The sequence below is a fragment of the Oncorhynchus nerka genome, linkage group LG26, assembly GCF_034236695.1.
Source record: "Oncorhynchus nerka isolate Pitt River linkage group LG26, Oner_Uvic_2.0, whole genome shotgun sequence".
Classification (NCBI taxonomy): Eukaryota; Metazoa; Chordata; class Actinopteri; order Salmoniformes; family Salmonidae; genus Oncorhynchus; species Oncorhynchus nerka.
The window spans coordinates 18,693,800-18,721,560 of record NC_088421.1 but is presented as its reverse complement, the minus strand read 5'-3'; the positions used below and the strand labels follow the sequence as shown (position 1 = coordinate 18,721,560).

Here is a 27,761-nt window from a genome sequence, read left to right as displayed (position 1 = left end):
CTATGTGGATGTTATTGGCTTGTTTTCCATTTTTACAAGTTATGGAGTGTAGCACTTCATGAAAGCGAGTGAAGGCACAAGACATGAGGGAACAGAATTACCCGTGCTGATGACCATAGAAAGTCACCAATATACCATTTTGTTATAATCCTGCATAGATCATGGCTTGTTTTTATTGAATTTGGTGGAGTTATGTACAGCAACAAAATACAGCTCCGGTCCCTAAACAAATTCAACAACGTTCGCATTTAGTAACATTTCTTACAGGTCTAGATAATTACATTGAGAAAAAAAAGCACCAAATAGACACACTAACCCAGGTATCAGAGAGGGAGGGTTGCACACTGACGCTAAAGAAAAGTGCATTCACACATACACACCAACAAGTAGACCTCTCATTCATTCTCCCTCCCTGACCACAGTGATAAAGGTCTGTTCTGTAAACATTGACAAAAACAAACTTGTCATTAAGCCTTAAAATGTACAATATTTAAACAATTATCAAATTGCTGTTTAAAAAATAAGTAACAGCCGGAAGATTATCGAGAGGGTCCAATTCCCCATTTCAACCCCATCCTGTGTTTGGGCAGTTTCTGTTAGTCATTCAAAGTCGTCCTAGTTCCTGATTTGTCCTGATAGCTGTCATCATAGTGGATGTCCTCAGTGTTCCAAACAGGCGTGGTCAAAGAGACTTCCTCTTCACATCCCCTCCTTGGGTTTGATTGACATCTGGACAGGAAGAGTAGAGTTCTTGAAATATTGATAGGAAACAAAAACAAATATTTCAACTAAACACAAATGACAACCACCGACATGACGAAAGCGACAGGCATGCACAAAGACTACGGAGGGACAGACAGAGAAGATGTCCCCAAGAAGGGAAAAAAATACTTTTGAAGTGACAGTGGGCTGAGAGGAAAGAGCGGGGTCACAGGGAAGGGCAGATTTTACCTGAGAAAGCGAGCTGTAAGTGAGGAGGCAGAGCAACCTGAGACCCTGACTGGAGACTCTTTAACAGATCTGAGGAGAGATGGGAGGGAGGAGGAGATGACACAGGAGAGTGTAGGTCAAGGGCATGGTGAGATAGGAAAGGCAGTGTAGACGAAACAAGAATGGGAAGCAAGACAGAAGAAACAGGTTGAAAGGAAAAGAGCCAGGTCAAATAGTAAATGGATGTAAGATCACAGGAGATTAATGGAAGAATAACATTTAAAAGAAGAGGCACAGAGGGATAAGGGGAGGAATGAACCAAAGAAACAATATGGGAGAATGTCAGACAATGGAGAAAAACATTGCAGGCTTCCAGACACAGCATGGGGATTTAACACAATGGTCCAACAACATAAAATACACAAAAACAAACTATACACATACCCAGACATCAACATACTAAAGCAACCATCTCGATCAGCTGTTCTACATTCATCTTTTGCTACGTTACAGCCTTATTCTAAAATTGATTAAATCACCCCCCTCCCTATCAATCTACACACAATAACTTATGATAAAGCAAAAAAAGGGTTTGGGCAAATTTTTGCAAAAAGAATTGAAACTTCACATTTAAATAAGTATTCAGACCCGTTACTCAGTATTTTGTTGAAGCACCTTTGCCAGCAATTACAGCTTCGAGTCTTCTTGGGTACGACGCTACAATCGTCCTGAGCGCTCTGCAGTAGGTTTTCATTAAGGCTCTCTCTGTATTTTGCACCGTTCATCTTTCCCTTGATCCTGACTAGTCTCCCAGTCCCTGCCACTGAAAAACATCCCCACAGCATGATGCTGCCAAGACCATGATTCCCCATATGGATGGTATTGGCCAGGTGATGAGTGGTTTCTCCAGATGTGACACTTGACATTCAGGCCAAAGAGTTCTTTAGGTGCCTTTTGGCAAAGTCCAAGTGGGCTGTCGTGCCTTTTACTGAGGAGTGGCTTCTGTCTGGGCACTCTACCATAAAGGCCTGATTGGTAGAGTGCTGCAGAGATGGTTGTCCTTCTGGAAGGTTCTCCCATCTCCACAAAGCAACTCTGGAGCTCTGTCAGAGTGACCATCGGGTTCTTGGTCACCACCAAGGCCCTTCTCCCCCGATTGCTCAATTCTCCCCCGACTGCTCAACAGTTATCAGCTCTAGGAAGAGTCTTGGTGGTTCCAAACTTCTTACATTTAACAATGATGGAGGCCACTGTGTTCTTGGGGACCTTCAATGCTGCAGACATTTTTGGTAGCCTTCCCCAGATCTGTGCCTCAAAACAATCTACGGACGATTCCTTCGACCTCATGGCTTGGTTTTGGCTCTGACATGCACTGTCAACTGTGGGACCTTATATAGACAGGTTGGTGCCTTTCCAAATCATGTCCAATCAATTGAATTTACCACAGGTGGGCTCCAATCAAGTTGCAGAAACATCTCAAAGATGATCAATGCAAACAGGATGCACCTGAGATCAATTTCCAGTCTTATAGCAAAGGTTCTAAATACTTATGTAAATAAGTTAGTTTATTTGTATTTTTAATACATTTGCAAACATTTCTAACAACCTGTTTTCATTATGGGGTATTGTGTGTAGATTAAGGCTGTAATGTAACAAAATGTGGAAAAAGTGAAGGGGTCTGAATACTTTCCGAAAGCACTGTACATTTTAGTTTATTCATGTTTCTGTGGACTGGCTGTGTCACTCACTCTGGGTCAGGGAGAATGCTGAGCTGTTGCTGGTTGAGGAGCCGCTGACCCCGGTGCTGGAGCCAGCGGTGCCCCCTAATGGGGGCAGGTTTAAGAGTGAAGGAAACTGGAAGGGCAGGGACACAGGAACCAGCCCCCCCAACATCCCAAAGCCCAGTGGGAGAGACGGAGCAGAGCCAAGAAGACTGCTGCTGGCTGAGGACACCTGGAGAACAAAGGCATATAATTAAGCAATAAGGCCCGAGGGGGTGTGGTATATGGCCAATAATCCACAGCTACGGGCTGTTCTTATGCACGACGCACTGCGGAGTGCCTGGATAAAGCCCTTAGCCGTGGTATATTGGCAATATACCATAACCCCCTAAGGTGCCTTTATTGCTATTATAAACGGGTTACCAACGTAATTAGAGCAGTAAAAATAAATGTTTTGTCATTCTAGTGGTATACGGTCTGATACACCACGACTTACAGCATTCAGGGCTCGAACCACCCAATTTTTAATTAGAAATATAGACCAACAGACAACATATACAAACAGAGATAAAATACATCAATATACAGACAACAGTAGACAAACTCATTTTGAACATTTGCTCCATCATGACCTTGTCCCACCCAGCTACCATCTCTTATTTCTCACTTACCTGTGGCAACTGAGAAGAGACAGACTGTGTGGATACAGATTTAATAGGCTTAGCCCCCTGAATGGTTCCACCTGCCGGCCTTTGTCGCTGATTGGCCGAGGTTGTGGTAGGGGAGGGACTGGATCCCGAATGCTTGCTGATGGATGAGGTGTTGGTAAGGCTGGTGTTGGCGCTGCTGATGATCTGAGAGGGGGTCTTCTGCCCTCCTGGAGGGGTGTAGCTGCCCTGGACAAGTTTGGCTGGCCCTCCCGGAGCACCTGAGAATGGTGGGCGGAACCCTGCTGGGCTTTTGGAGGAGTACTGGTGCATACTGGAAGCTGCCTGAGGCCTGGGATTGGTGGAGGGTGAGAAGGTGGTGGGCGTTAAGGGGTTGGGGAGGCGAGGGGTGAGTTTGATGATGGGCGAGGTGCTGCTGTGGGAGGACTTGGTGAGAGTGGCCTGCATGGGGGTGATGAAGTTGGACTGCTGCTGAGCTTGGGCTCCTAAGAGAGAGTGGGAGAAGGAGGGAGAAGGGGAGGAGAGGGGGGTGTCACCACTGTTGGCTTTAGTATTATTGCTGCCAAAGCCCTTCTGATTGGGGGGCGGCCGCGGCTTAAGCTGGGAGTGAGAGCCGGGAGCATTGGCTTTACTCAGTCCAGTCCCAGCAAGCCTCTGAGTGCTCTGCACTGATTGTCTGTGAGCCTGAGCCAGAGCACCTCCACCCTTCATCGACCCCAACCCCTCACTCCTCGCTGAGGACAGAGAAGGGGAGACGGTGGGAGGCCGAGAGAGAGAGGAGGGGGAGGAGGAGGTAGAGACGAAGAGAGGTGTGTTGGAGCTGGGCGTGTTGATGGTGCTCTTCTTGTGCTTCTGGAGGAGAGGTGAGGCATGGAGGGAGGACGGGGCAGTCTTGGGCCTATCAGGGGAGGGGGGACTGTCCCCTTGGACCAGGCCTTTGGCTGCATTGCTGAGGAGGGCCAGGGCCTGGGAGATGGAATCCAGGGCGGGGGCGGTCAGCTCTTCATCCAGGGAGTCCAGCAGACAGATGGTCTCAGCGGGGGACTGGGAGGGCCGGCAGGCCACTGGGGCTGCAGGGGAAGGGGTCGCACCAACTGAGGGGGTGGATCTCTGGACCCAACTACCCTCCTGGATCACCAAACAACATAGGAGATAGAAAGAGCAAACAATTAGTGTGATCTAAATCTATTCAAACAACAAATGGTATTGAAATGTCAAGCATGCAAGCAATGCATCAGACTGCAAAACAACAACCTTGGGTTTAGACTTGGGAGTAGGAACCATCTTTTTCTTGGCTCTGGATAACAGTGAAATCAAAAGGAAAAAGAGTGCATAATGAAGAACACCAGTGTTAACCTTCACTTTAATATAGTGATTTTTAAAATAAGCAGAGTATATCAAAGTAATGACTCACGGATTGCCAGTGAGGTGACAATGAACCATGAGGCTCTCTTTGAATAGCATCCTGAGGAGAGTGGAGAGATTTTTTAAACCTTTATTTAACTAGGCAAGTCAGTCAAATTCTTATTTACAATGACGGCCTACCAGGGAACAGTGGGTTAACTGTCTTGTTCAGGGATTTTTACCTTGTCAGTTCATGGATTTGATCCAGTAACCTTTTGGTTACTGGCCCAAAGCTATAACCACTAGGCTACCTGCCGCCCCATGTGGTGTGGTGAAATGCAAACTAGGTTAAATGGTCAAATTGTATTATTTTATGTAAACATGCATACTGACCTGCCCTGCATCCAGCCCTTGGGCCACAGTGGTTTCACCTCAGTCTCCATGAAGGCCTTGAGATAGTCCTCTGGAGACTGGGAGCTCTGGCCCTCCAGCTCATAGCAGCCCAGCTTCACCCTCACCAAGTTACACAGCAACATCCTACAGACCAACACACGTTCCACCAACTATGCATTACAATTTCAGCTCCACTGTTGGCAAATTATATTTTTGGACAACTCGTCTTACTGACTCGAGAGTCATGATTCACTTTTCTGAGTGACACGTTCATTTTAGTCATTCATTTGACTTGCTGCATTTAATTCTACAGCAGGATTAATACGCACTCCTTCAGTGACTCCGGAGATGTGCTCCGACCAACAACTGTTCGTCATGAGTGCAGGTAAAATAGATCATGCTGCAGGCAGCATAGAAAAGAAAAAGACATGTTTAGAACTAATAAATTATTGCATGGTGCAAGAATGAATGCTATGATGGACACAGCTTTGTAGAACCAAAAGATACATGGCTTCTGTTCAACAAACTCAAATCGTCGTGAACTGCGAACGATATTGTGCTTATCACCCTCACGCCACTCAAGCAATGCATTCCGCCAAGAGTCGTTCATAACGCGTTTGCATTTACAAAATAGCCTCCAATACTCTACTCAGCAAATTGGATGCAGTCTATCACAGTGCCATCCGTTTTGTCAACAAAGCCCCACATACTACCCACCACTGCGACCTGTATGCTCTCCTTGGCTGGCCCTTGCTACATATTTGTCGCCAAACCCACTGGCTCCAGGTCATCTATAAGTCTTTGCTAGGTAAAGCCCCGCCTTATCTCAGCTTACTGGTCACCATAGCAGCACCCATCTGTAGCACGCGCTCCAGCAGGTATATTTCACTGGTCACCCCCAAGGCCAATTCCTACTTTGGCCGCCTTTCCTTACAGTTCTCTGCTGCCAATGACTGTAACGAACTGCAAATATCACTGAAGCCGGAGACTCATATCTCCCTCACTAGCTTTAAGCACCAGCTGCCAGAGCAGCTCACAGATCACTGCACCTGTACATAGCCCATCTGTAATTAGCCCATCCCCCATAATGTTATTTATTTGATCTATTTTGCTCCTTTGCACCCCACAGTATCTCTACTTGCACATTCATCTTCTGCACAACTATCAGTGTTTAATTGCTAAATTGTAATTATTTCGCCACTATGGCCTATTTATTGCCTTAACTCCCTTAGGGAAGTTCAGGGAAGTCAGGAACCAATACACGCAGTCAGTCAGGAAAGCAAAGGCCAGCTTTTTCAAGCAGAAATTTGCATCCTGTATCTCTAACTCCAAAAGGTTCTGGGACACTGTAAAGTCCATGGAGAACAAGAGCACCTCCTCCCAGCTGCCCACTGCACTGAGGCTAGGTAACACGGTTACCACTGATAAATCCATGATATAATCGAAAACTTCAACAAGCATTTCTCAACGGCTGGCCATGGCTTCCTCCTGGCTACTCCAACCTCGGCCAACAGCCCCCCCCGCAGCTACTCGCCCAAGCCTCCCCAGCTTCTCCTTTACCCAAATCCAGATAGCAGATGTTCTGAAAGAGCTGCAAAACCTGGACCCGTACAAATCAGCTGGTCTTGAAAATCTGGACCCTCTATTTCTGAAACTATCCGCCACCATTGTCGCAACCCCTATTACCAGCCTGTTCAACCTCTTTTTCATATCGTCTGAGATCCCCAAGGATTGGAAAGCTGCCGCAGTCATCCCCCTCTTCAAAGGGGGAGACACCCTGGACCATAACTGTTACAGACCTATATCCATCCTGCCCTGCCTATCTAAGGTCTTCGAAAGCCTAGTCAACAAACAGATCACTGACCATCTCGAATCCCACCGTACCTTCTCCGCTGTGCAATCTGGTTTCCGAGCCGGTCACGTGTGCACCTCAGCTACGCTCAAGGTACTAAACAATATCATAACCGCCATCGATAAGACAGTACTGTGCAGCCGTCTTCATTGACCTGGCCAAGGCTTTCGACTCTGTCAGTCACCATATTCTTATCGCACTCAGTAGCCTCGGTTTTTATAATGACTGCCTTGCCTGGTTCACCAACTACTTTGCAAACAGAGTTCAGTGTGTCAAATCGGAGGGCATGTTGTCCGGTCCTCTGGCAGTCTCTATGGGGGTGCCACAGGGTTCAATTCTCGGGCCGACTCTTTTCTCTGTATATATCAATGATGTTGCTCTTGCTGCGGGCGATTCCCTGATCCACCTCTACGCAGACGACACCATTCTGTATACTTCTGGCCCTTCCTTGGACACTGTGCTATCTAACCTCCAAACGAGCTTCAATGCCATACAACACTCCTTCTGTGGCCTCCAACTGCTCTTAAACGCTAGTAAAAACCAAATGCATGCTTTTCAACCGTTCGCTGCCTGCACCCGCACTCCCGACTAGCATCACCACCCTGGATGGTTCCGACCTAGAATATGTGGACATCTATAAGTACCTAGGTGTTTGGCTAGACTGTAAACTCTCCTTACAGACTCATATCAAACATCTCCAATCTAAAATCAAATCTAGAGTCTGCTTTCTATTCCGCAACAAAGCCTCCTTCACTCACGCCGCCAAACTTACCCTAGTAAAACTGACTATCCTACCGATCCTCAACGATGTCATCTACAAAATAGCATCCAATACTCTACTCGGCAAACTGGATGCAGTTTATCACAGTGCCATCCGTTTTGTTACTAAAGCACCTTATACCACCCAACACTGCGACCTGTATGCTCTAGTCGGCTGGTCCTCGCTACATATTCGTCGCCAGACCCACTAGCTCCAGGTCATCTACAAGTCCATGCTAGGTAAAGTTCTGCCTTATCTCAGTTCACTGGTCACGATGGCAACACCCACCCGTAGCACGCGCTCCAGCAGGTGTATCTCACTGATCATCCCTAAAGCCAAGACCTCATTTGGCCACCTTTCCTTGCAGTTCTCTGCTGCCTGTGACTGGAACAAATTGCAAAAATCGCTGAAGTTGGAGACTTATCTCCCTCACCAACTTTAAACATCATATTTGTATACCTAGCAAATCAACAAATATACATTGTTTAAAGAACCATTTTACAAGTCTGTCACAAACGACATCTCCAATAAGCCCCTTATGGTGAATGACCTATGAACGAGAGGCTTGTAGAATTATTACTATTTCTAGTTTTTAGTTATCGTTCGCTGGGGTCCTGCATGCTCTGGGCATTACTGACTCAAATGAACAAAATTAGTCGAAAGATTCATTCATTTGACGGAATGAGTCGAAAAGATCGGATTCAGTAAAAGGAGTCAAACGTCCCATCACTACACTAAACCAAAACCCCTATATAAATTAATTGTATGACGTTAAATTCACAAATGAGAGCTCACCTGAGCTTCTCATCCCAGACAAACTTCTTGCGAGGTCCCATCACTCTCTTCCCAGGCTTCTCCTCATCCTCTTCTTCTGACCCGTTCTTTTCCCCCTCTTCTGACTGCTGCCTGTAAATACACAACCCAGTGATAATATTGACAAGGAGTGGAAAATAGACAGCAAGGGACAAAGGGGGAGGTATGAGAAGAAATAAGAGGTGAACAGAATGCAGGAGAAGAAAGGAGAAGGCCTTACTTGGCCACTTTGGCAATGCAGTCCATATTGTATCTGGCAATCTGCTCTGGCATCACGCTGCACACAGCTAACTTCAGCTTCAGTAGCGGAGCACGCAGACGGTCATCCTGGATGACAAAAGATGGAAAAGGTTACAATCACAAACACCAGATGACACTGACACCACACACTCCGTTAACAAACAATCTACAATTAGATAGAAGAGAATAACAGGCATATTATGCACACACACAAACAAACATAAAATGTCAAACATTTTAGTGCATACACACACACCTGGATATTGAGGCTGAGTTTCTTTAGGCGTTTGAGCAGAGCCTCCTTGTTGCAGGGCACAAAGGCCTCAAGATGGGAGTAGACTGAAGAGCGCACTGCTGCCGGCTGCTCCTGGACCTGCAACTCAATACTGACCAACACACAGAAGAAGAGGGTTAGACATTGAGATCAACACTGACTAACACATGCAGAGAGATGGTCAGGGAAGGAAAGAGGGTTTGTTCTGTTGTAAAGAGCTCAGAGCAGAGACTCACTCCAGTAGGATGTTGTTCATGTCCAGCGTGAAGAACTTCTTCCTGCCCTCTTGATCAAACTGATGAGAAGCCTGTTAGTTGGAGAATAATTCAACTTCAGAGATTCTCTAAAACAAAATATGGTATGCTCAAAAGGACACAAATGTAATGCAAATCAATCAATTGCCTGCCATTTCACTCCTCTAAGCCTCACCTTGTCCTCTAAGCCTTTATTTTTGACTTCCTTCATTACAGTACCTCTCGCTTGCTCTTGGCCTCCTCTCCTCTCCGCCTCCACTCCTCTACCTTTCTCTCCTCTTCCTGATATTCCCCTCTTGCCCATTCCCTTCACCCTCACCGTTCTGTCAGAGAGAGTTGGCACTTGTTTTCCCCTCATCTCCCTCAAAGAACATCCCTGCTCTCTTGTTGCCACAGCAACCTCTACTTCTCACTCCTACTTGTGCCTCTGAGAGAATGCATGTGTTACTCCAGTTTCTTTATGGAAGGAAATATCAGAATGGTGACAATCACTTTGTTTTTAAAGGGGGGACAAAAATCAATGCATTCCATGTAATGTGCTTGAACGTTTTCAACGAGCAGCGAGGGCCTTTAGACCCTACAAATCAAATAAAGAAACTGACTGAAGACCTAAAATATCTCTAAATATGAAATATAACTGGATTTGATTGAAGATGTCAGTCACTTACCACACGGAGGTCCTCAATACGCTTACTGAGAGGGGCAGGCAGTCCATTAGGCAGAGGAGGAGGGGGCAGGAGACCTCCTTGTGCCCCCTGGGCCCTACCCTGGACCCTACCCGGAGCACCGTTCTCCCCCTGCGCAGGACTGGGGGGCTGAGGAGAGTCCAGCAGCCCAAAGTCTAGGTCGCCCATCATGTCCTGCAGCATGTCGTTGTTATTGGCTGAGCCCAGCAGTGACATCATGGCAGGGTCGTTAGCCAGATCGGCCATGCTGATGTTGCTGGGTTTAGGGTGTGCGTTGAGCAGGGCACTGTTGGCATTGTGCTGGCCACGGGGCAGGCCGGGGTTCTTCTTGCGGTTCTCCTCCTTCTCCCGCGTGAAGCGGCGGAGCATGGCAGCCAGATTCAGAGAGTCCTTCATCAACTTCTTCCTTTTCTTCTTCTCTGGCCGGTGGACATTCAGGCCAGACACTCTGGAAGATAACATAGGACCGTTGAGTTGCTACACGGAGCTTGTTACAAGCCATAGACACATAGCATAACTATGAAGCACGGCTCAAGTCAAAGTCAGGCAATAAGTTCATACATCATATGAGCTTATACATCAGTTAACTTCAGAAGTGGCACAACAGATGTAGAACATTGCTCACCCTTGCTTTGGCATCCTGATCTTCCTGGGCTTTTTCTCATCCATGTTACTGCCATCTTGCTTTTTCATTCGCTTCTTTATCACACGCTCCTCACCATCTTTCAACTTCTACAGACAGGAGGAACAAAAACTGAGCTTGTCACATGATATAGAAAGAGTTTAATAATGAACAACATTTGTTCATTTATTGAAAAGGTGTGTGTAACCCACCTTGAAGTCCTCTCCCTCTGACTCGGAGGCTGCTCTGAACTGCAGGGTGCCAGTGTTGATGTAGAACCCTCCCAGCTTAGTGTTGAGGGAGGCTGGCACCAGCTCATCATACTGAGGGGAAGAAAGTAGCTAAGGGATCATCAACAAGGGGCTATGTATTCTCTGTAAAATAATAAACAACATGGAAGGTGTGTTCGACTACACGCTAGTGGAGTGGGTCTAACCTTCCATGGAGTTGCATTATTTTCTGAGTTTTCCCTTTTATACCATGGCTATAATTTAACAAATTTACAGTTAGAAATTCATTCAACATCCACTGAAGTAGCTAGCAAGTTTTCTTGATATAGTAGCTACAGTAGTTGCCTTGGTAACCAAACAAACAGCTTGCTATTATAAAAATCAAATTCAACAATGCCAATACTGTTCTCAAATCAACTTTTGCTTTCAAATGCAGCTCAAACATAGAACATGTAAAAATGAACTGTAGCTATTGAATTCTACCGTGCTGATATGCCATGCATTATAGGGAAATAATGCACGCTCTAGAATGCCCTTCAAGCCAACCAGGAAATACTATTCAACAATGCCATGGCATAACCGGTTACAAACAGCAGAGAAACTAATAAGCAAGTATGGGAGAGAGGAATGCAATGTGCTAATGAAAAATGATCTATGATAGAGGGGCTAGGGGTAACGTGCAAATATGTTAAAGCATATGTTGATGCTTGTTTACATGAGTCTTAAGTCTGTTCACAAAGGAAGGATTCTGCAGTATATGAGAAGACAGAGGGTACTTACAGCCTCAGAGTTATCAATGAATGGGTCAGTCTCATCATAGCCAAAACCAATGTCGATGAGATCCTGCACCCTGTCCTTCCGCTTCTTTTTCCCTGTATTGGCCTGTGACTAGAGGAAACAAACAACTACAGTTGACTAGGTGAAAATATACAACGCAAATGAAACTAATTCAATCTATTTGATCTATGTGTAGACCTATTTGTTTCCCCCACAAAGTAAAGGGATCTACATATTTGCTCTCAAATTTCTTGGCGAGCGCCTCTACTTCTTTTCTCTCCTTCTCGTTGTCTGCAAAGGGATCGTTGGGGTCCAGGGCTGGCGTCAGGTCTTTAGGAGGTCCTGGAGCAGGAGGCTTCTTCACCTTCAAGAGACAACCAGGCATGTCAGGAAATAAGAGTAGGTAAAATGGGTTCAACAGTGGATTCTTAGTAGCTTAAAATGTCATCTTAAAAGTTGTACCTCTAAAAGATGGGAACTAGATGTGTCATTACCATATTATATGATTTATATAACGGTAATATAAACATTCATATCAAAATTAGATGAATATTATTGCCTACATGAAGTTGGCATGCTTACATCATATCTAAGAATACTGTAGCTACAGTTGGCCAACATCGCTCTTGTTGACAACAGCACCATAGCCACGAGAGCTTACACTTCAAGCTGCCTACGCGTTCACCGGCCCAGACTGCTGTTATCACTTGTAGCCTTGACTGATTTCACGTCTTTACCTGAGTAGATTGAACAAGTTCACTGTAGTTGAATTCAGCAGATCCCCGTTCGCTGGGTTCGGGCAAGGAGAGGTTCAAGCGCACTGTTACACGTTTTGTTTCCGCTGAATCCCCGTCACCGGCTTTCACAATACCGAATGGACTAGCACCAGTACCACCTCCTGGCCTGGTTGCTGCACTTCCACCCCCTCCATCTTCCCCCAAACTGATTTCGGCCTCATCTTCCCGGCGGCGTTGCTTTGAATCCGAAGGCGGTGCATTGTTGTTAAAGGAAGAGATTGTGACAAACGGTACTTTTCTCGGTTCGGCCATTTGATGCTGACTGTCACAGAGCCCCTCCGTAGGAACACACAAGGGAGGACGAGACTTCACTGAACTAACGTTACTGTAGCTTGCTATCTAAAATTGGGAATGTTCGACAACTAACGTTAGCTAGCTAGATGGTAAACTATGTCAGGTAATAAAATGCCTTAAACCACACAGTGGTATCTTCTGCACCTCCCAGGTTAACTCCGGGGCCTTTAAATCACGAGGAAGAGTAGTTTTAGTTGTTTCCATTAAATTGTTCGGTAGCTACCGCAAGGAGGCATCTGAAGTAGCCATCTTGACCATTATTATCATTATTCAGTGAGAGTAGTAACTGGGCGTGCGTACGAAAAGAAAGCGGAAACAGAACAGTCAGGGAGCAGTCTTTGACCAATCATAGGGCGAGAACGCCCTTCAAGAACCGCCCACTTTGCATACTAGCGCGAATATGCAGAATCGATTGTTCCCCGACTCTGGCACGCGGGATGTTTTGACGAGATTCCTTTTGAACACTTCTCCCTGGACTGAACGCACTAACACAGGACTACCATTCATTAGAAAATATGCATTGAAACCAACAAATTCTCCTGTTTTATATTTCTGTATGCATGATAAGCACTGGTCTTTATGTGCTCTAAAACGTGATGTCAAGGACAGAGATGGTAAAAGCACAGATGTGGTATAAGATTTAAATATTTATTCACATAGGCAAATATGTACAAGATAAATGTGCAAAAAAACGACACCAATACAATGTACTAACAAAATAACAAACAGGAAAGAGATGAATGTATAATGAACAAACTGGCACTTTTGGTGAATTTTTGCATTTGACTGTCAGTTTGCCCAAAGGACCCTTTTCTTCATATAGGCTATGCATTCTTAAGTACGGAATGATAACATCACAGAGAAACCCTGTTGTCCTTGGCCCATTTCTTCAGAATCCTGATGATGTATTCCACTTGAGGATTCCCAGTGTGCCTCAGCAAGGGCAGCACTTCCCTCAAAGCCTCCCTGTAAAATACACACAATTGAACACATTATGGAAACAAACACTCACATTGACAGACTTCAGCAATGCAAAATACAGCCCATCATGTAAAAAAAAAGTGTAGGTCACTGAGCTGAGGACAGATTATTTTAACGCTATACAAAGTGGTGACATTCATGATCCTATATCAATCCAGTAGATTGCTAAGGTAGACACCTACCTGGGTTCTCTGCTGGCCAAAATTAGCTGAAAGATACCCACACAGGCCCCCCTTTTGCCCTCCCAGTACTCAGGGTTGGGGTCCAATCTCTCCAAGACATCAAATGCCTTTGCTGAGTAGTAGAACTGGCCCATCTGTAGATGAGAGAGAGAAGAGTTACACATGGTGCAAATCAGTGGTGTAAAAAAACACTACTTAAGTTGTTTTTTTGGGTATTTTTGACTACTTTTACTTTATTACATTCCTAAAGAAAATGATGTACTTTTTACTCCATACAGTCTCTGACACCCAAAAGTACTCGTTACATTTTGAATTCATATACTTATCAAGAGAACATCCCTGGTCATGCCTACTGCCTCTGATCTGGCGGACTCAATAAACACATGCTTCATTTGTAAATGATGTCTGAATGTTGGAGTGTCTGGAAATAAAAAAAACTAGAATAATTGTCCATCTGCTTTGCTTAATATTAGGAATTTGAAATTCTTTATACTAATATACTAGTATTTTTTTAGCAATTACATTTAATACTTAAGTATATTTCAAACCAAATACTTTTAGACATTTACTCAAGTAGTAGTTTACTGGGTGACTTTTACTTGAGTCATTTTCTATTAAGGTATCTTTACTTTTACTCAAGTATGACAATTGGGTACTTTTCCCCCCGCTGGTGCAAGCACTCTCAGAATGAAATAACTTCTGTCCTGATGGGGAAATTAAACATTTAGGAAGTTGAGTGATTTTGGAATTAATAAAGGAGAGTAACCTTGTAGCAATCGTTGGCAATGAGCTGCAGGAGGCTGAAGGACTCTGCTGAGGTCTCCATCTTCATGTAGAGCTCCCAGGCCAGACGGGCCTTCTGGTTCATAATGTCTAAATAGGACAACAGGGTTCATTAACAACAATAGAACAACAGTGTTATACCAGCAAATGTTTACATCATTTAATGAGAAGGAGAACATACAGCAGCGTGCCAGCCAGCTCAGGTACACATAGTCACTCTTGTTCTTGTCATTCTGAATCAACAGGAAGATCTGGGAGACAAAGAGAAAGCACACATTTTTAACAGACAATAAAACACATACAAAAAGTTAATAAAATGACATCAAATAATCCCAAAAGGACATGTCAAGGTTTTACCTCCTCTGCCTCCCTGTAGTTGCCAACAGCAGCTTTGGCCTGTGCATAGTTGAAGTTGAAGGCATCATCGTTGTAGAAGTAACTCTGTGAGCAATGAGAGTTCAGAGTATTTAGAATCCATTGAAGAACGATAATTATAGAACATCAATATTCTATGTGGACACAAATATGTGTCGGGGTATTATGCTGTACTTACCTTGACAGAGTTGAGGTAGATGAGCACATCCTCAAACTGCCTGAGCAGAAAGAAACAAGAAGCCATGCACTGTCTGCCAGGGATGGTGTCTAAGACACAGGGAAAGGAATTGTTAAAGAAAGCATCAGTGTAAAAACATATTTACCATTGAATTAGTGCAGTACAAAAATGTAATTCTAGTCAGTATTTTAAATATCTGGAGGAGCACTCACCACATTCGCTAGCTGAGCCACCAACCAGCTGGAAAAACTGCTGAGCAATCTTCAGATGATCTCTCTGTAATGGAAAAATTACATGATCATGTCACACAAACAAAATCAGGTGGGTATCAAGGCAGAACTATATACAGTGGGGAGAACAAGTATTTGATACACTGTCTGTAATGTTTTATCATAGGTACACTTCAACTGTGAGAGACGGAATCTAAAACAAAAATCCAGAAAATCACATTGTATGATTTTTAAGTAATTTATTTGCATTTTATTGCATGACATAAGTATTTGATACATCAGAAAAGCAGAACTTAATATTTGGTACAGAAACCTTTGTTTGCAATTACAGAGATCATACGTTTCCTGTAGTCCTTGACCAGGTTTGCACACACTGCAGCAGGGATTTTGGCCCACTCCTCCATACAGACCTTCTCCTTCAGGTTTGGGGTCTGTCGCTGGGCAATACGGACTTTCAGCTCCCTCCAACGATGTTCTATTGGGTTCAGGTCTGGAGACTGGCTAGGCCACTCCAGGACCTTGAGATGCTTCTTACGGAGCCACTCCTTAGTTGCCCTGGCTGTGTGTTTCGGGTCGTTGTCATGCTGGAAGACCCAGCCACGACCCATCTTCAATGCTATTACTGAGGGAAGGAAGTTGTTGGCCAAGATCTTGCGATACATGGCCCCATCCATCCTCCCCTCAATACGGTGCAGTCGTCCTGTCCCCTTTGCAGAAAAGCATCCCCAAAGAATGATGTTTCCACCTCCATGCTTCACGGTTGGGATGCTGTTCTTGGGATTGTATTCATCCTTTTTCCTCCAAACACGGCGAGTGGAGTTTAGACCAAAAAGCTCTATTTTTGTCTCATCTGACCACATTACCTTCTCCCATTCCTCCTCTGGATCATCCAGATGGTCATTGGCAAACTTCAGACGGGCCTGGACATGCGCTGGCTTGAGCAGGGGGACCTTGCGTGCGCTGCAGGATTTAATCCATGACGGCGTAGTGTGTTACTAATGGTTTTCTTTGAGACTGTGGTCCCAGCTCTCTTCAGGTCATTGACCAGGTCCTGACGTGTAGTTCTGAGCTGATCCCTCACCTTCCTCATGATCATTGATGCCCCACGAGGTGAGATCTTGCATGGAGCCCCAGACCGAGGGTGATTAACCGTCATCTTGAACTTCTTCCATTTTCTAATAATTGCACCAACAGTTGTTGCCTTTTCACCAAGCTGCTTGCCTATTGTCCTGTAGCCCATCCCAGCCTTGTGCAGGTCTACAATTTTATCCCTGATGTCCTTACACAGCTCACTGCTCTTGGCCATTGTGGAGAGGTTGGAGTCTGTTTGATTGAGTGTGTGGAAAGGTGTCTTTTATACAGGTAACGAGTTCAAACGGGTGCAGTTAATACAGGTAATGAGTGGAGAACAGGAGGGATTCTTAAAGAAAAACTAACAGGTCTGTGAGAGCCGGAATTCTTACTGGTTGGTAGGTGATCAAATACTTATGTCTTGCAATAAAATGCAAATGAATTACTTAAAATTCATACAATGTGATTTTCTGGATTTTTGTTTTAGATTCCGTCTCTCACAGTTGAAGTGTACCTATGATAAAAAAAATGACAGACCTCTACATGCTTTGTAAGTAGGGAAACCTGCAAAATCGGCAGTGTATCAAATACTTGTTCTCCCCACTGTATATACACTGTACATTAATCTATAGTTATATATTTACACTGAACAAAAATATAAAACCCAACAATTTCAAAGATTTTACTGAGTTACAGTTCATATAAGGAAATCAGTCAATTGAAATAAATGCATTAGGTCCTAATCTATGGAATTCACATGACTGGCAATACAGATATGCATCTGTTGGTCACAGGTACCTTCAAAAAAAGGATGGTTCATGGATCAGAAAACCAGTCATTATCTGGTGTGACCACTATTTGCCTCATGCAGCAAAACACATCTCGTTCGCATAGAGTTGATCAGGCTGTTGATTGTGGCCTGTGGAATGTTATCTCACTCATCTTCAATGGCTGTGTGAAGTTGCTGGATTTTGGTGGGAACTTGAACATGCTGTCCTACACATCAATTCAGAGCATCCCAAACATGCTCAAGGGGTGACATGTCTGGTACTATGCAGACCATGGAAGAACTGGGACATTTTCAGCTTCCAGGGATTGTGCACAGGTACTTAGGACATGGGGCTGTGCATTATCATGCTGAAACATGAGGTGATGGAGGCCGATGAAAGGTATGCCAATGGGCCTCAGGATCTCGTCATGTTATCTCTGTGCATTCAAATTACCATTGATAAAATGCAATTGTGTTCGTCGTCCGTAGCTTATGCCTGCCCTTACCATAACCCCACCGCCACCATGGGGCACTCTGTTCACAACGTTGACATCAGCAAACCATTCGTCCACATGACGCCATAGACGTGGTCTGCAGTTGTGAGGCCAGTTGGACGTACTGCCAAATTCTCTAAAACAACGTTGGCAGCGGTTTATGATAGAGAAATCAACATTCAATTCTTTGGCAACAACTCGTGGACATTTCTGCAGTCAGCATGCCAATTGCACGCTCCCTCAAAACTTGAGACATGTATGGCATTGTATTGTGTGACAAAACTGCACATTTTAAAGTGGCCTTTTTTGTGTGTCCCCAGCACAAGGTGCACCTGTGTCATTGATCATGCTGTTTAAATTAATCAGCTTCTTGATATGCAACACCTGTCAGGTAGATGGATTATCTTGGCAAAAGAGAAATGTTCACTAAGATGTAAACACATTTGTGCACAGAAAGCTCATGAAACAAGGGAACAACACTTTACATGTTGTGCTTATATTTTTGTTCAGTGTAGTTTCTAAATGTATCTCTGGTACTTACCGACCCCATCTCCTGTCCAAGTGCAGCATTCACAACCCCCTTCAAGATGTACTCCTGAAAAAATGTCAGGGAGAGGTTACATCACATATGCACTTACCATACACCACAATCCATTGAGTTTATGGCTGCACTAACCCTGGCAAAGAGAGGAGGAGGATAGGGAAAGAGGGGGAGATTGCGAGAGAAAGCTGGCTGCACACACACACTTACTGTACGCTGATGTACATTAAGACTAACACTGCCCTGAACCTGAGAAAGAGAGAGAGAGAGAGCGAGAGAGAGAGAGCGAGAGAGAGAGCGAGAGAGAGAGAGAAAGGGGGAGGTTAATACACAAACGCCTATCACGAATGACTACTCTGCAAACGTAGAACTACACCGCAAACTACACTATCCTTGTAGAAGGAGGAAGAAGAAAATGGAGAGCAGGGAAGAGAGGGTAAGATTACTGGTCCCTAAAATAGCTGAGAGGCAGGAGACGAATGATAGGCGGGTTGAAAAAATAAAAAGGGAGGGAGAGAAATCTGGAAATGGTGAATGGAAATAGAGGAATGAACCTGTGGTGTGGTGGGTTCTAAGTCTTTGATGAGCTGGTAGGACTCCTGGACATCATCTGAGAGAGATAGAAAAATACAATTACTATCCATATATTAACAGTAAAAAAACACACTTAGTTATCAATCAGTTCATCATTAGATTGGCTAGTCAGTAATAAAAATGGCAGCCCACCTTGTCTGAGGTAGTAGATGACCAGATTGAGACGAGCCTCAGTAATGACATCAATCAGTGCAGGCAGCACTTGCAAGGCCCCCTCCCCACTACGAAACACCACCTGAACACCAGAGGAAGAATCAAAAGTAATTTGCTTGCATGCTGTTACACACGTGAGGTGCAAAACTGCTATGTTCCGTAGGCTGATAAATCATGACTTTCACCAGGTTGTGTCGGATTAACTCCTTGGCAAATTCAAAGGAGCTGGAGGAGATATCTATCAGGTTTTTCAGCTCTGTCTGAGAGAAGGAAAATGTGATTTTAGATGTTTAATACTACAATGTTGTACATTGCTGAGTCACTGACTGAAGCCTTACAAACAATAACAAAGCAACATTCAGACAAACAAGGTAACATTTTGAGAATGATTTGCTCAGGACTCTCTTGTCAAGTTGCGTTACCTCTGCTGCTTTTCCGTTGTAGAGCCTGAAGTGGTTGCAGGCCTTGAGGTTGAGAGCGATGGTGGAGTCTGGGACGCTCTGCAGGTAAACAGCCAGCACCTCCTGGGACACATCGTAGTAGTCCAACTTGTAGTAGCACAGAGCCACATACACATTCAGGGCCAGGAAGTCTCTGTAGCAGACACAGTATGAACACAGCATGAGCTCCGCCGACTCACAGTATGTACAATGAATCTCTCTTTCCCACCCTCTCACCTGCACAAGCAGTCACTATCCTCCTCTCCAGTCTCCGTTATCTTCTCTCTGTCTCAACACAGGGAAACTATCACTCTCCCTCCCTCCACTCACTCTCTAACTCCCCCTCTCATAGTCTGTGCCGCTACTCCTATGTGTCAGGATTACATTTGGAGTGTTTCCCGGTGTCTCTGTCACTCTGTGGTGCATTCTGTTGCCTGTCACCTGTTCTGCAGCAGGATGCGTTTGTAGATGTCGATGGCCTCCTGGTAGTGGGAGCGCATGTAGTGGATGGAGGCCAGGCTGAGCTGGTCCTCTGTCACATCCTCCAACTCCTGGTGGAAACCCATCAGCTGCTTCTCATCATTGAACTGAAAAAAGAAAATAGACCAGAAATAAGGGTATAATAGAACAAATTATGTTATATAAGTTGTTTGGTACCATAGCACTGAATGAATAAGTTAGCGATAAGGGCGAAAGCTGACCTTGTGAGCCAAGTGGAACAGTAGTCGATTCTGCAGCTGGCATTTAGGGGCTGAAAGAGGTAGAGGAAGCACGTATGGTCAGGGAGAAAAGGTCTTTAATTTTCCATATCACCTTTTGTAATAAAGAAACAAAATGTGAGAATGGGGAACAAGGTGGATGAGGTACCCTTGCGTGAAGCCTCCTCTGCTTCTTTGTAAAGCCCCAGGAAGAAGAGAGTACAGGCCAGGTAGACCCACACATCTGGGCGGCAGTCTGGTTTGTCTGTCAGGGCCTTGTATTCCTGAAGAAGGAATAGACACATAGGTATTAGTTCATGTCTCACACAATCAAAAACAGGAAAATACTTTCACACATCCAAACCAATGTTACTGAATTCAATAAAGGTTTTCAAACCTCCATGGCTCTCTTGTAGTCACCAAGGTGGAAAGCACAGTAGGCCAACCACAGGTCTGCATCCTCCCCTCGCTCGCCAACATTGCGCTGAAACTGAGCAAATTCAACCATATTGATAGGATGAGCATCTTATTTTGCAGACAGTAATGTAAGCACTGCATTGTTCAAAGATATAACAGCGCTATAAACCTATATGTCACACTTCAGGAGCCATGCAGCCAGAGTGGCATTTACCTCCAACAATGTAATGGCCCCCAGATAGTCTCTTTGAACTAGGAAGTCCTCGACAAGTGGTGACTTTTTTTCTTTTGCCTTCTTATTTACTGGGATCTCCCCACCAACAGCTGCTGGCTTTACTCTGGACAGAATCTGAGAGAATGAAAATTAGAATTATATAGAACTCCACAGCCGGTGATGTCCACAACAGAGCCAGCCATAATTACTAAGGGCCCATCCAACTAGTTACTTGTCTCACACCTGTGGCTGGGCTGCAACCTGGTCTCAAAGCATTTCGCATTATTCTCTATGTAAATCTGAGACACTCCATTTAGAATGATCTGTTATGTTTCGTATGAAATGTATTAATTTGTGGAGTTCCATCGCCCATTTCGGATGATATGTTATGAATTTGCTAAACATACACTTTGTAACCATACAACCTAAGTAACCATCTGTCATGTAACCATACCAAACATACTAACTTCAGTATCCCGGATTTAAGTGTACTGTTACATATGTTACGGTCTAGTCTATGAGACCAGGCTGGCATGCTAGGTAAAGTTAGATTTCTGCAACAACAAAAATATAAAATAATCATCCAGCACGGCAATGTTTACAAACTTCTTTGTGTGGTAGCTAACCTAACATTAATGCTAAATTGCATAGACTACTAAGCAAAGTTTCAATAGCTAGCTAGCTAACTGGGACATGCTTAACACCCCGGCCGTCCTACAATCTAAACTAGATGCCCTCAAATTCACACAAATTATCAATGAACCTACCAGGTACAACCCCAAATCCCTAAACACGGGCACCCTCATAGATATCATCCTAACCAACCTGCCCCCCAAATACACATCTGCTGTCTTCAACCAGGATCTCAGCGATCACTGCCTCATTGCCTGCATCCGTAATGGGTCTGCGGTCAAACGACCACCCCTCAGCATTGTCAAACGCTTCCTAAAACACTTCAGCGAGCAGGCCTTTCTAATCGACCTGGCCCGGGTATCCTGGAAGGCTATTGACCTCATTCTGTCAGTAGAGGATGCCTGATTGTTCTTTAAAAGTGCTTTCCTCACCATCTTAAATAAGCATGCCCCATTCATTTTTTTTTTAACCAGGAACAGATAAAGCCCTTAGTTCACCTCAGACCTGACTGCCCTTGACCAGCACAAAAACATCCTGTGGCGTACTGCAATAGCATCGAATAGCCCCCACGATATGCAACTTTCAGAAATTAGGAACCAATATACACAGGCAGTTAGGAAAGCAAAGGCTAGCTTTTTCAAACAGAAATTTGCATCCTGTATCACAAACTCCCCAAAATTCTGTGACACTAAAGTACATGGAGAATAAGAGCACCTCCTCCCAGCTGCCCACTGCACTGAGGCTAGGAAACACTGTCACCGCCGATAAATCCACAATAATTGAGAATTTCAATAAGCATTTTTCTACGGCTGGCCATGCTTTCCACCTGGCTACCCCTACCCCGGTCAACAGCCCTGCACCCCCCACAGCAACTTGCCCAAGCCTCCCCCATTTCTCCTTCACCCAAATCCAGATAGCCGATGTTCTGAAAGAGCGGAAAAATCTGGACCCCTACAAATCAGCCGGGCTAGACAATCTGGACCCTCTCTTTCTAAAATTATCTGCCACAATTGCTGCAACCCCTATTACTAGCCTGTTCAACCTCTCTTTCGTATCGTCTGAGATCCCCAAAGATTGGAAAGCTACCACAGTCATCCCCCTCTTCAAAGGGGGAAACACTCTATTCCCAAACGGTTACAGACCTATATCTATCCTACCCTGCCTTTCTAAGGTCTTCGAAGGTAAAGTTAACAAACAGATCACCGGCCATTTCGAATCCCACCGTACCTTCTCCGCTATGCAATCTGGTTTCCGAGCTGGTCATGGGTGCACCTCAGCCACGCACAAGGTCCTAAACAATATCATAACTGCCATCGATGAGACAATACTGTGCAGCTGTATTCATCGACCTGGCCAAGGCATTCGACTCTGTCAATCACCACATTCTTATCGGCAGACTCAACAGCCTTGGTTTCTCAAATGACTGCCTCGCCTGTTTCACCAACTACTACTCAGAGTTCAATGTGTCAGATCGGAGGGCCTGTTGTCTGGCCTTGGGCAGTCTGGTGATTATCTGATCCACCTCTATGCAGATGACACCATTCTGTATACTTCTGGCCCTTCTTTGGACACTGTGTTAATTAACCTCCAGACGAGCTTCAATGCCATACAATTCTCCTTCCGTGGCCTCCAACTGCTCTTAAATACAAGTAAAACTAAATGCATGCTCTTCAACCGATCGCTGCCCGCACCTGCCCGCCCGTCCAGCATCACTACTCTGGACGGTTCTGACTTAGAATATGCGGAAATATCTAGGTGTCTGGTTAGATTGTAAACTCTCCTTCCAGGCTCACATTAAGTATATCCAATCCAAAATTAAATCTAGAATCGGCTTTCTATTTCGCAACAAAGCATCCTTCACTCATGCTGCCAAACATACCCTCGTAAAACTGACTATCCTACCGATCCTTGACTTCGACGATGTCATTTACAAAAATAACCTTCAACACTCTACTCAGCAAATTGGATGCAGTCTATCACAGTGCCATCCGTTTTGTCACCAAAGACCCATATACACTACCCACCACTGCTACCTGTATGCTCTTGTTGGCTGGACCTCGCTACATATTCATCGCCAAACCCACTGGCTCCAGGTCATCTATAAGTCTTCGCTAGGTAAAGTCCCGCCTTATCTCAGCTCACTGGTCACCATAGCAGCACCCACCCGTAGCACACGCTCCAGCAGGTATATTTCACTGGTCATCCCCAAAGCCAATTCCTCCATTGGCCGCCTTTCCTTCCAGTTCTCTGCTGCCAATGACTGGAAGGAATTGCAAAAATCACTGAAGCTGGAGACTCATATCGCCCTCTCTAAATTTAAGCACCAGCTGTCAGAGCAGCTCACAGATCACTGCACCTGTACATAGCCCATCTGTAAATAACCCATGCAACTACCTCATCCCCATACTGTTATGTTTTGTTGTTGCTCCTTTGCACCCCAGTATCTCTACTTGCACATTCCTCTTCTGCACATCTATCACTTTAGTGTTTAATTGCTAAATTGTCATTATTTCGCCACTATGGCCTATTTATTGCCTTACCACCCTTATCTTACCTCATTTGCACACACTGTATATATACCTTTCTATTGTGTTATTGACTGCATGTTTGTTTATTCCATGTGTAACTTTGTGTTGTTGTTTGAGTCGCACTGCTTTGCTTTATCTTGGCCAGGTCGCATTTGTAAATTAGATCTTGTTCTCAACTGGCCTACCTGGTTAAATAAGGGTGAAATAAAATAAAAACAGTACGTTAATGTTAGCGAAAGTTATGTTAGCGTAGCTGCATTCAGTAAAGCAAACACTTACCATCGCCAATGGAGTTAGTCGTCACGAAAGCACAGTAACAGCGCTCAGATAATCAGACAAGATAAATGTTTTTCTAATCAATAAATATTTGCTAACCCAGCTAGCTAGTGTAACAGATCGCTGTTGACAAGCATGGAAGCTCTTGTCGCCAAGCAACGTCTACACCAGTCGTTGCCCCTCCCTATAGCATACTGGTTTATCACTGTGTTAAGAGCTGGGGTTGTAGAAAGTGAATTATAGACGCATGGCGAGTATGCCAAAAAACATTAAGGTTTTATACTGCTAACACTATTACACACGCCTGTCTTATAAATGGACATAAAGTCTCATATCCATTCATCATCACAGCAGAAGAGGAATAGCAGATTCCTCAGTGGTTTAAAATTGTACCACTTCTCCCAATATGATGTAACAGGGTGATTCTGCAGCTACGGGCACTATGTCCTCAAGGGCAATTTTGGGGGATTTTATTAATACATGTTTTTATTCTTTATATGTTAAGTTCACATTACAATCACCCCTGATTTTTTAACACATCTCTATCAAGTATTTTAGCTACTTTTCAGATTCATTTTATACCTACATTTCACTGTTCTGCCTTGTCCCTGACCCATACTTGTGAGCTTCTACTATGTTTTTCTATGAGAAAACATTAATAACTACACATTATAAACTGGGTGGGTCAAGCCCTGAATGCTGATTGGCTGACAGCGGTGGAATATCAGACAGGTATGACAAAACATTCATTTTTACTGCTCTAATTATGTTGGTAATCAGTTCATAATAGCAATAAGGCCCCTCATGGGGTTTGTGGTATATGGCCAATGTGTCCAGGCACTCCACAATGCGTTGTGCCTAAGAACAGCCCTTACTTAGCCTGGTATATTGGCCACACCCCCCATGCCTTATTGCTTAATTATATAATGTTATCTAGTAGAGAAAGAGTCAATTAAATAAAATCTATATCAATATTTATTGTCAGTATGCCCTTTATATTTACACAAAATCAGTGGTATAAAGTACTTTAAGTAAAAATACTTTCAAGTACTAAAGTAATTTTTGGTGGTATCTGTACTTTCCTATTTATATTTTTGACAACTTTTAATTTTACCTCACTACATTACTAAAGAAAACAATGTAATTTTTACTCCATACATTTTCCCTGACACCCAAAAGTACTCGTTACATTTCGAATGCTTAGCAGGACATGAAAATGGTCCAATTCACACATTTATCAAGAGAACATCCCTGGTTATCCCTACTGCCTCTGATCTGGCAGACACACTTAACACACATGCTTAGTTTTTTAATTATGACTTAGCGTTGGAGTTGTACTTTTTACTTATACTCGAGTCATTTTACTTTGAGTCATTTTTTAAAACTTTTACTCAAGTATAACAATTGCGTACTTTCCCCACCACTGCACAAAATACACCTGTCCTTTGGTAGTGGTGTCATTTCCACCACTGAGGGCAAAATAAAAAAAGTTTTGTCAAGAGAATGTTAATTTGGTTACCATGGAAACGTAGTGACGCTGAAGCATATGGCTGCAGTGGACATTACATTACATTTTACATTTAAGTCATTTAGCAGACGCTCTTATCCAGAGCGACTTACAAATTGGTGCGTTCACCTTAAGACATCCAGTGGAACAGCCACTTTACAATAGTGCATCTAAATCTTTTAAGGGGGGGGGGGTGAGAAGGATTACTTTATCCTATCCTAGGTATTCCTGAAAGAGGTGGGGTTTCAGGTGTCTCCGGAAGGTGGTGATTGACTCCGCTGTCCTGGCGTCGTGAGGGAGTTTGTTCCACCATTGGGGGGCCAGAGCAGCGGACAGTTGTTCCACGTGTCATGTCCAGAAGTTGAAGAAAAATCTAGGTAAATATTGCTGGTGTAGAGAATATTTTTTATTATCAGTCATTTCCAAACAAGCTATAATTTATTTAATTTGTGGTAGAATTTAGATTTTTTTAAATGTAATTTGTGTTTAGTGTTAACTATATCCTTGCTGTAATACTAGCCAAAGCATGCTAAGCAGTCTGTTGTTTTTCTCCAAAAACGGTCGAAGTATCATTTCCATCACAAACTTACAGTGGCTTGCAAAAGTATTCACCCCCTTGGCATTTTCCCAATTTTGTTGCCTTACAACCAGGAATTAAAGTTTATTTTTGTGGGGTTTGTATCATTTGATTCACACAACATGTCTACCACTTTGAAGATGCAAAATATTTGTGAAAGTAACAAGAAATAAGACAAAAAAACCCAGAAAACTTTAGCACGCATAACTATTCACCCCCCAAAGTCAACACTTTGTAGAGCCTACTTTTGCAGCAATTACAGCTGCAAGTCTCTTGGGGTGTGTCTCAATAAGTTTGGCACATCTAGCCACTGGGATTTTTGCCCATTCTTCAAGGCAAAACTGCTTCGGCTCCTTCAAGTTGGATGGGTTCCGCTGGTGTACAGCTATCTTTAAGTCATATCACAGATTCTCAATTGGACTGAGGTCTGGGATTTGACTAGGCCATTCCAAGACATTTAAATGTTTCACCTTAAACCACTCGAGCGTTGCTTTAGCAGTATGCTTAGGGTCATTGTTCTGCTGTAAGGTGAACCTCCATCCCAGTGTCAAATCTCTGGAAGCCTGAAACAGGTTTCCCTCAAGAATTTCCCTGTATTTAGCACCATCCATCATTCCTTCAATTCTGACCAGTTACCCAGTCTCTGCCAATGAAAAACATCCCCACAGCATGATGCTACCACCACCATGCTACTGTGGGGATGATGTTCTCGGTGTGATGAGAGGTGTTGGGTTTGCGCCAGACATAACGTTTCCTTGAATGCCAAAAAGCTCAATTTTAGTATCATCTGACCAGAGTAACTTCTTCCATTTGTTTGGGAAGTTTCCCACGTGCCTTTTGGCGAACACCAAATGTGTTTACTTATTTTTTTCTTAAGCAATGTCTTTTTTCTGGCCACTCTTCCTTAAATCCCAGTTCTGTGGAGTGTACAGCTTAAAGTGGTCCTATGGACAGATACTCCAATCTCTGCTGTGGAGCTTTGCAGCTCCTTCCGGGTTATCTTAGGTCTCTTTGTTGCCTCTGATTAATGCCCTCCTTGCCTGGTCTGTGAGTTTTGGTGGGAGCCCCTCTCTTGGCAGGTTTGTTGTGGTGCCATATTCTTTCTATTTTTTAATAACGGACTTAACGGTGCTCCGTGGGATGTTCAAAGTTAGATTTTTTTTAAATTTTATAACCCAAACCTGATCAGTACTTCTCCACAACTTTGTCCCTGACCTGTTTGGAGAGCTTCTCGGTCTTCATGGTGTCGCTTGTGTGGTAGTGCCCCTTGCATAGTGGTGTTGCAGACTCTGGGCCTTTCAGAACAGGTGAGATCATGTGACACTCAGTAAAATATAGTCCAGCTGTGTGCAATCTATTTGTGTGACTTCTGAAGGTAATTGGTTGCACCAGATCTTATTTAGGAAAGGTGAATAAATATGCATGCACCACTTTTCCGTTTGTAATTCATTTTTTAAATTTCACT

General features: G+C 44.0%; 2 protein-coding genes across 12 annotated transcripts; both read right to left on the bottom strand.

Annotated features, from left to right (window-relative positions):
• Positions 1–155: 155 nt before the first annotated feature.
• On the bottom strand, positions 156–12,939 carry LOC115122037 (ubinuclein-2-like). Of its 7 annotated transcripts, none has more exons than XM_065010206.1 (17): positions 12,302–12,939; positions 11,797–11,928; positions 11,568–11,675; positions 10,770–10,880; positions 10,561–10,667; positions 9,918–10,383; positions 9,232–9,302; positions 8,978–9,107; positions 8,702–8,808; positions 8,464–8,574; positions 5,057–5,200; positions 4,734–4,784; positions 4,571–4,616; positions 3,323–4,447; positions 2,679–2,883; positions 952–1,020; positions 156–750 (listed from the first exon to the last, which is right to left on the bottom strand). In XM_065010206.1, exons 1-17 carry the CDS (start codon positions 12,611–12,613, stop codon positions 683–685), a joined length of 3,363 nt encoding a protein of 1,120 aa, XP_064866278.1. In that variant the 5' UTR covers positions 12,614–12,939; the 3' UTR covers positions 156–682. The 7 variants fall into 7 exon arrangements, with proteins under 7 accessions (XP_064866278.1, XP_064866279.1, XP_029507049.1 ...); XM_065010207.1 differs by having other exon boundaries at positions 156–729; XM_029651189.2 differs by having other exon boundaries at positions 4,574–4,616.
• Positions 12,940–13,282: 343 nt separating this feature from the next.
• Positions 13,283–27,605, bottom strand: LOC115122036 (intraflagellar transport protein 56). Of its 5 annotated transcripts, none has more exons than XM_065010202.1 (20): positions 27,512–27,605; positions 20,776–20,910; positions 20,542–20,634; positions 20,314–20,428; positions 20,148–20,197; positions 19,888–20,033; positions 19,684–19,731; positions 19,429–19,600; positions 19,192–19,266; positions 18,986–19,088; positions 18,814–18,869; positions 18,470–18,508; positions 18,260–18,313; positions 15,367–15,430; positions 15,155–15,243; positions 14,959–15,042; positions 14,783–14,852; positions 14,585–14,691; positions 13,819–13,952; positions 13,283–13,621 (listed from the first exon to the last, which is right to left on the bottom strand). In XM_065010202.1, the coding sequence occupies exons 1-20, from the start codon at positions 27,536–27,538 to the stop codon at positions 13,510–13,512; spliced, it is 1,773 nt and encodes a 590-aa protein (XP_064866274.1). In that variant the 5' UTR covers positions 27,539–27,605; the 3' UTR covers positions 13,283–13,509. The 5 variants fall into 5 exon arrangements, with proteins under 5 accessions (XP_064866274.1, XP_029507045.1, XP_064866275.1 ...); XM_029651185.2 differs by lacking the exon at positions 27,512–27,605 and adding an exon at positions 24,216–24,425; XM_065010203.1 differs by lacking the exon at positions 18,470–18,508.
• Positions 27,606–27,761: the final 156 nt, after the last annotated feature.

Bases quoted from the DNA above. Each gene is read 5' to 3' on its own strand.
- LOC115122037 (XM_065010206.1), bottom strand. From the start codon at position 12,613: ATGGCCGAACCGAGAAAAGTACCGTTTGTCACAATCTCTTCCTTTAAC. The intron at 9,303-9,917 runs GTAAGTGACTGA...TCCAACTAACAG, and splicing joins GTATTGAGGACCTCCGTGTG to GCTTCTCATCAGTTTGATCA. The intron at 8,809-8,977 runs GTGTGTGTGTAT...TTTGTCATCCAG, and splicing joins AACTCAGCCTCAATATCCAG to GATGACCGTCTGCGTGCTCC.
- LOC115122036 (XM_065010202.1), bottom strand. From the start codon at position 27,538: ATGAAGACCGAGAAGCTCTCCAAACAG. The intron at 19,601-19,683 runs GTGAGAGGGTGG...TGTCTGCTACAG, and splicing joins GATAGTGACTGCTTGTGCAG to AGACTTCCTGGCCCTGAATG. The intron at 15,431-18,259 runs GTAAGTACCAGA...TTTCCATTACAG, and splicing joins TTGGACAGGAGATGGGGTCG to AGAGATCATCTGAAGATTGC.